This window comes from Stigmatopora argus, chromosome 20, assembly GCF_051989625.1.
Source record: "Stigmatopora argus isolate UIUO_Sarg chromosome 20, RoL_Sarg_1.0, whole genome shotgun sequence".
Lineage (NCBI taxonomy): Eukaryota > Metazoa > Chordata > Actinopteri > Syngnathiformes > Syngnathidae > Stigmatopora > Stigmatopora argus.
This window is the reverse complement of record NC_135406.1, coordinates 12,418,707-12,427,302: the sequence shown is the minus strand read 5'-3', so window position 1 is coordinate 12,427,302 and position 8,596 is coordinate 12,418,707. Positions and strand designations below refer to the sequence as shown.

At 39.2% G+C, this 8,596-nt stretch overlaps 2 protein-coding genes across 2 annotated transcripts in view; both read left to right on the top strand.

Moving 5' to 3' along the window:
* The window catches only part of LOC144066174 (uncharacterized), a 9,138-nt gene extending 4,932 nt beyond the window's left edge, over positions 1-4,206 (top strand). Inside the window, exon 3 of the mRNA XM_077589518.1 lies at positions 3,475-4,206. Coding sequence (XP_077445644.1) covers positions 3,475-4,172 — 698 coding nt within the window. The 3' untranslated portion in view covers positions 4,173-4,206. The remainder of the gene's footprint in view (positions 1-3,474) is intronic.
* A 620-nt stretch (positions 4,207-4,826) lies between these two features.
* LOC144066173 (uncharacterized) lies at positions 4,827-7,119 on the top strand (the record flags this gene model as incomplete). The annotated part of the gene is given in 1 exon segment (XM_077589516.1): positions 4,827-7,119. A coding segment is annotated over 1 exon segment (1,275 nt), but the record flags the coding sequence as incomplete, so codon positions are not given.
* Between the last annotated feature and the right edge of the window lie 1,477 nt (positions 7,120-8,596).

Sequence of the window (8,596 nt, the reverse complement as noted above, 5' to 3'; positions counted from 1 at the left end):
CATTTTCCAAGCGTTCCCACCCTCATTCTGTTGTCATTCACGTCAGGCATTTCCTCTGTATAGCTCTAATATGCTGTTTCTTTGAGTATTGAGAGAGTTTCTGAGGGTTAAAAGCGCTGCGAGCACACGGAAGCCAAATACCTTGCCACCCGCCTGGGATGTTTTGAAATGTTTTACCTTACTGGCCTGAATGGTTCTAAAATACTATCGAAGGAATTGAGATATTTTGATATTGGAAGCAATATGGCTGCCACAACATCTTATACTTCTGGTAAAAAAATTGTAATTTCTTTAATTAGAAAGCATCAGGTTCTCATCAAGATAGACTTATTTCTTTTTTCAAATTGAATAATTTGATATTTAGCATTTACAAAGACAGACATATTAACTTCCTTATGATATTGACTGTAATAATGTGCTTTTGATTCATACAGTGTCTCAGAAATAACACTTGTGATGATTTTTCTTTAGATTTTCCCTTCAAAGTAACATTTGTATTCCCGATCAAACCTATAAATATGGAGGTGAAAATTGTGAATCAGGGGGTGGCTTATACGCGAGAAATTGTAAAATTCAACAATTTTAAGGGTGCGGCTTGTACAATCGATTCCGGATCGATTGCCACGCTTAAGTCCCACAAGACAAATCATTTGTCAGAACTTGTAACTCAAAAGATTCACAATGCACTCATGTTACCGGATTCATCCTTTTTACAGTGCAGTTGAATCAAAAGCAGAAGTAAGGTGAGTAAGCCGTAGCGACGGTGTGAATTTCGAGGCATTTAAATTGGAAATTTGGTACTTTTCTGAAATAGTTGCTTTGACATTTTTGGGGGATTTCCAGAGTTTAGGGAGGTTGTCCGGTGTCCCGGAGTTTCTGTTACTTTTCGGAGAAGTTGGCACCTGAGTTTAGTTTCGTTAGTGTAGCGACCAGCGTATTTATCCTTTCTTTCCAGCCTAACCACTGCCGATATAAGTATATAAGATTTTACATTCCCAGTACAGTGGTATCTCTACATACGAGCACCCCTACATACAAGCATTTCGAGATACGAGTAAAATTTCGAGCAAATAATTATCTCTAGATACGAGAAAAATTTCGAGATGCGAGAAAGCCAGGTGGCCAAGACATGAGAGGCTGTTTATCATTGGAGCGCACTGTCTTTTTTGCCGCATCTCTTTCGTGTATAACAGATATGTACGAGCACTGGTCGGAGCGTTGGATTTTTTTCAGTGTTTTTTCCATCACTGAGCACGAATGCCGGAGCGATCGCTAATACGAGGAGTATAGTATATTACTTCTCGTTGGCTGCTCATAAGAATATCAGGGGCACTGGCTCTCTCCCCTGCAACTCCACGTGTAATATCTCTGGTCGCAACTACCTCTTTATAAGTTCTCTGCGGGCACTGAGCGGAGCGTTGCATTTTTTTCAGTTTTTTTCCCCCTTAGCCTGTTAGCTCCCATTAGGGGAGCGATCGCTAATTCAAGACTACTTCTCGTTGGCAAGTGGTCGTGCATTATCTTATTGTGAGGATATTTGTGTGCATCATTTTCGGAATATTTTGAAGGGAATACAACAGCAAACAGCCCATCGATACTAAGTCAGGTTGTAGGCGGGGCAAACAGCCAACCTGGCCAGGAGAAGGTATAAAAAATGTAAAACAAAATTAGAATTAAGTTTAGTGTAAGGTTAGATTAAACTTATTTTTGAGTGTGTCTGCATCATAATCCAAGTTCATTTAAATTTGTTTGTTATATTACGATTCACCGGTGCAAAAAGTCTCCCACGCTTGCCCCCCTCTATGTCCCTCTCCCTACCCTCCGCGAAATCCGTCTAATTTTAGTTCTATTAAACACATTTTAGTAATATTAAACCACTAGTTATGTGTTACTTTGTTAATAGCTAGCTGGCCATTAGTAGAAATAAAACATTTGTTTCCAATCCAATATCCTGTTTTTGGTGTTTTTCAGAGGTTTGGAACAAATTAATTTGTTTTTAGTTCATTTCAATGGGAAACATCCGTTCGAGTTACGAGAATATCGACATACGAGCTCAGTCCCGGAACGAATTAAGTGCAAACAACTATATGTATACCCCGGTGGTGGATAAACTTATCTAAAGTCCTCCAATGCAGCCCAAAATAATTTACTTTATCAAAACATAAATACCCTATATAACAATGAATATAGTACAGACGCTCCCCTACTTACGAACATTCGACTTACGAACAATGGTACATACGAACATGTCTGCAAATTGCGTTTATGTCGAAAAATGTTCATAAGTTCGATTTTGTATTGCGCGCCTTTTTCCGAGTAGTGCTTCTTTCCGCCGCTAATACCGACGCCTGGCGCTGTGAGCGCTCAGCTCACCCAGCATCCACCTTCCTCTGCCCAGTTCGTTGCAGTGCGTAAGTTGCCTAAGTGTGTGACGTATCTCCAGTGCGCAAAGAACCTTTTTCATTTTTATCATGAAATATCTCGTGCAGCCATTATTCAATATGGTTGATGAAAAGCAAAAGGCTTCTAGTGAGGGAGGTGCAAGGAAGAGGCAAGCCATTTTATTTGAAACGAGTGGCAATAATAACAAAGCTTGATGCGCATGAGAGTGGTGAGCGTTGCACAGGCATACAACTTGAATCGTTCGACCGTCAGTACCATTTATAAACAGAAAGATCGAGCAGCAGGACCCAAATATTGAACGTTGCACAAAGTTTGCAAATCAATTGAATGATGCCATACAGTGCTACCGGATCATTTATGATGAAAAAAAGAAGAAAACTGTGCAATCGTCGTTAGATCGCTTCTTTCGGCCAGTTTCTAATTCATAAATCTCTCTCTCTCTTTACAATACTGTACATATTCTCTCCATTTTATTAAATGTTTTTAGTACAAACCAATGCGTGTTACTTAAGTATACTTATACTTAAACATAAATTATAATACAAAATATAGCACTGAATCAACTTACAAACAAATTCAACTTATGAACAATCGCTCGGAACCTAACTCGTTCGTAAGTAGGGGAGCGTCTGTACTCACAAATAAGGTCAAGCTGGGGCAAACACAACTTACTTAACTTTAGACAAGTGTCTTCTAAAGCAAGTAAGGACTCCACCGCCTTATCACCTGGATGCCAGACAGTCGAGCCCAGAACTAAAAAATAGAAGGGTTTAAGTAAGGTCAGGATGTGGACCGTGATTGGAGGAGGGATGAGTGGGAAGTCTTAACAGCTGTGTTGGGCTGGGCAGGGCTCCGCCACAGGTGTGGCGCCACAGCTCTAGGCAACTGCAAATCAAAACCAAACACAAAAACAATAAAACCCACAACATAATGTATACCCAGGCTGACAGCCATAACACTGACGAAATGAATGTATGGCCCCCTCCTTCTGTTTGGTTTCATTTCTGTGAACAAGAAATTCAGTCATTTGAATTGGAAAATGTTTAATCATTTATCTCCGTGTCTTTGCAGGGTTCCCTCAACAAAAAACGAGAGATGAGCAACTTCCAATCAAAAAGGAGGAAGATTATGTCACCTGGTCACCTGGTGAGTCTGTGAAGTGGGATGATCTGGGCGTGGCCAGCGAAGGGGCAGAGCCTGAAAACGCCTCAGCATGGCTCCAAATTAAAGAGGAGGAGGAGCCAGAGTTCTCTCAACAGTGCAAAAGAGAAGAGCAACCTCCAATCAAAAACGAGGAATGTGTCAAATGGTCAACTGATGAGCCTTTCAAGAGTGAAGATGTTCTGGGCGTGGCCAGCGGAGGGGCGGAGCCTGCAAACGCCTCAGCATGGCCCCAAATTAAAGCGGAGGAGCCAGAGTTCTCTCAACAGTGCAAAAGAGAAGAGCAACCTCCAATCAAAAACGAATGTGTCAAATGGTCAACTATTGATGTTGAAGATGTTAAGAAAAATCCCAGTGGCGACAAACTCTGCAAATGCTTTCAGTGTGGGAAAACCTTTGGGGAAAAGTCTTCTTTGAAAACACATATGAGGAGCCACACTGGGGAGAAACCCTTATCATGTACAGTTTGTGGTAAAACATTTACACATAAGGGAAAATTTAAAATGCACACAAGAACCCACACTGGTGAAAAACCATTTTCGTGTTCAATTTGTGGTCAGACCTTCACACAGAAGGGACACTTAATTACCGTAATTACTCGAATATAACACGCAGGTTTTTGCAAAATAATTAATTCCAATAGTTGGGGGTGCGTGTTATAATCAAAAACTAATTTTTTTTTTTTTTATTTTTTTTTTTTTTTTGTCTTGTTACATGGCCCTTAGCCTGGTGCTTTTTCTTGCCAAATAAATTGAATTGAAATTGAATTGAATAAAATAAATTACAAATTTTCGATCGAAAAAAGCATTGTCAAACTCACTTTGACGCACGGATTTTACGTCATCTCGTAGAGCCGACGCACGGATTTTACGTCATCTCGTGAAGCCGAGACCACCACTGCCCCCCTCTAGCCTCGTACCCGTCTCAGTTCACCCTCTCTCAGTTCAGTGTTATAATCAATAACTAAAATAAATTACAAATTTTCGATCGAAAAAAGCATTGTCAAACTCACTTTGACGCACGGATTTTACGTCATCTCGTAAAGCCAATCGGATGATGTGTTGTGGGAGGAAGAGGAAGTGGATGAAGGAAGCGTTGACGTTGATAGGATTCTCAACGAAGAGATGTATGAGAGGACAGACAAAGAGAGAGAGGAACTCTTCATTTGAAGGATTCTAATGAATAAATTTGTTTGAACAAAACAATCGTGAAACGAAGAAAAAAAGGTACGATTTCTGATTTTCGTCAGCGGGAAATTTTAGGTGCGCACTATATTCGAGTACTGCGTTTTTCCAGATTTTTTTGGCCCAAAGTTATACCTGCGTGTTATTTTCGAGTGCGCGTTATATTCGAGTAATTACGGTAGTCATGCAGCAAAACACACGGGTGAAAAACCATTTTCGTGTTCAGTTTGTGGTCAAGGATTAACAGACAAGGGAAACTTAAAAAGGCACACAAGAACCCACACTGGTGAAAAACCATTTTCGTGTTCAGTTTGCGGTAAAGCCTTTTCTCTAAAGCACCACTTAGAAGGCCACACAAGAACCCACACTAGTGAAAAACCATTTTCGTGTTCAGTTTGTGGTCAAACATTCACACAGAAGAGAAACTTAAATTGTCACGCAAAAACCCACACTGGCGAAAAACCATTTTCGTGTTCAGTTTGTGGTCAAGGATTCACAGACAAGGGAAACTTAAAAAGGCACACAAGAACCCACACTGGTGAAAAACCATTTTCGTGTTCAGTTTGCGGTAAAGCCTTTTCTCTAAAGCACCACTTAGAAGGCCACACAAGAACACACACAGGTGAAAAACCATTTGCGTGTTCAGTTTGTGGTAAAAGATTTACAGAGAAGGGAAGCTTAAAAAGGCACACAAGAACCCACATAGGTGAAAAACCATTTTCCTGCTCAGTTTGTGGTCAAACATTCACACAGAAGGGAAACTTAATTAGTCACGCAAGAACCCACACTGCTGAAAAACCATTTTCGTGTTCAGTTTGTGGTCAAAGATTCACACGGAAGGGACACTTAATTAGTCATGCAAGAACACACGCGGGTGAATAGCCATTTTCGTGTTCAGTTTGCGGTAAAGCCTTTTCTCAAAAGAAAGATTTACAAAGCCACACAAGAACCCACACAGGTGAAAAAACATTTTCCTGCTCAGTTTGTGGTCAAACATTCACACAGAAGGGAAACTTAATTCGTCACGCAAGAACCCACACTGGTGAAAAAACATTTTCGTGTTCAGTTTGTGGTCAAAGATTCACACGGAAGGGACACTTAATTGGTCATGCAAGAACACACACGGGTGAAAAGCCATTTTCGTGTTCAGTTTGCGGTAAAACCTTTTCTCAAAAGAAAGATTTACAAAGACACACAAGAACCCACACTGCTGAAAAAACATTTTCCTGCTCAGTTTGTTGTCGAACATTTTCCCAAAGGAGAAGCTTAAAAGAACACGTATTAACCCACACTAGAGAACAATGTTTTCCTGCTCAGTCTGTGGCCACAGATTCGCTACAACAGCCCAATTAAAAAGCTACACAATTGGAAAAACCTGAAAAGAAGACTTAACAACCCGCACAGTAGAAAAGCCCTTTTTTTGCTCAATTTGTGGCAGGAATACCTTAAAAACACAATTACTCACGTTGGTCAGAAACCCTTTTCCTGCTCAGATTCTTGCCAGAGATTTAGTCGTAAGGATAGACTTAAAAGGCGCAAATGTGTTGTGATAATCAGTGAGCGGCCAATGACGGCTTTGCTTGCTTTTTCAATTTCTGTATGAAAGATCATTGTAATCAAAGTATAATTGTATTTTGCATTTTGAAAATCTTGTTTACACTTTTTAATGTGTAATATCGATCCACACTTCAAATACAGTAATACCTTAAGATACGATCTTATTGCGGGATTGAGCTAGTATGTCAATTTACTCGTATCTCAAGTCAATTCTTCCCATAGAAATGAACAAAATACAAATTAATCCGTTTCCATCCTAAAAACCCCCACAAAAAATTGTTCTAATTTACTACCGACTCACAATTGGGAAACTGGCAATCTGGTATGCTCATATCTCAAATTTGTCTCGTCTGTTGGAACACTTGTATGTCAAGGTATTACTGTATAAGAAAATTGAGTGTCTTTGAAGATTTTATTTACTTCAAAATTCTATCCGTAATAGTAGAGCTTAAATTAGGAAATTACAAAGTAAATCAATAATGTGATGTAAAAATATGGAAAATATGTCTTCACAGTTAAAGACATGCCTAAGAAATTTGAGAAATTGCAGTTTTTGTCTATTGAATTTGCTAGCAAATCCAATAAGAATATTGAGTGTTATTCAAACATGATACATTTTAATGAAAATATTTGATATATTGAATCTAGGATCTAAGAAACAGTAGAAATATGGTGTGAAAGACAATGAATTTGCTCAAAATAAGTACTACAACGTCCTTATACTTTTGTCATATTATAAGATGAATCACGTTTTTAAACCGATTCAACGTGTCATCTTTTTGGTAGTTCCAATAAAGCTCTTTTTGGTGAAAAATACTTTTTGGGTCTTTTTGTTGACAAAATCAGCCTTCCAAATTCAAAAGTGACAAAAAAGAGAAGCGTTATTTGCTAAAATTTAAAATTAAGAGGAAAATGAATACATTAATTTGAACAATTTGACAAATTAATATATAAAAGATTGTTTTCTTTCTACAGGTGTGAAAATACAGTAACTTTGTCTGAAATTAATGGTAAATTGTTTTTATCTTTGATGTTGAAGGTGATAATTGGTAGAAATGTAACTAAATTTTTATTTTTGCTTTACTTAGCTTATTTACATTAGAAAAGTCATTTTAGTACATCTGCTTGCAACAGAGTAAATGCTTTGCTCCTTAGTTAGACCAAACAACAGGATGGTCGAATCCTCTTGGACTGCTGGAATGTGGAGAAGAACCTTCGGCTCTACATGACCTTCATTTGTTTTGAGAGCTAAAACTTGTATTGTAACTAGGGTCCTTTATTGACTTCTCACTCCTATTTTCTCACCCCTCCCTTGAGAGCTGAGACGTCCTTTGAACCTAGACAGAGACAAGTCGGTTCGATTCTCTCTTGCAAGAATTTCACAGAGGATTGTCTTGTATCCTAGTAGTGGTATGATAGGTTCACTAATAGGCATTCCCAAATGCACGCAGAAATAAAGAGACAAGGGTGAAGAGGTCATCCTGCCTTTAACTTCCCCGGTAGCCACCAAATGCTACTCACAAACTCTAACTCATTCCTTCATCAAAGTGCCCTGTCAACTTGATGGGCTGGCACCTTCTTATCAAGATGTTTCCTGTCATCAAATGCAGCCCAGACGGTCTAAATCTACACTTTCCAGATGGACTCTCATTCTTTTGCAGTCCCGATTATCGTCCAGAGTTCCAGCTTCCACAACTCCAAGACTCTCCTCCAAGGCACAAACAAGCAACTTAAAGAGCTTCTCCTTAGTAGAGCTCTGTCCTGTAGCCAGATGTGTCCTTGAACACTTGCAACATTGTCAATCTTCTATTTGCCGGTTCATAACAAATAGCTTACTCAATGAAGTAGGGGAAAATCTCATCCCTGTTCGGTTTCGGTAACACCGTTTTGAGAGAATAAAGGTGAATGAATGTAAGTTGTCTGTCTCGGCGCATTTGTGGACGACAGCCTTGCCTGTGGTTCACCTGTGCTCAGAATATTCTGTAATAAAAGCTTCGAAGTCACTGTTCATCGCCTCCATCCTGTATTTGGACACCCAAAATCTTCCACATCCGAAATTAATTGAACCTGAGAAGGAAGACAGAGTGCTCTTCCTTCAACAGTCGTTCACCATCACTGCAAAGATTGTGCTACAGTAGCCTAATAAGGTGTTAGTTGCCAAACATGAAGTAATAGGTGGGTGGTATTTTGCTCAGCAGAATTAAAAAGAACCAGTTTGTGGATCATTGAAAAAATAACTCTTCTCTGAAAATTCTGGATTGTTTTTTCATCGTGAGTATATTGTTAAACTA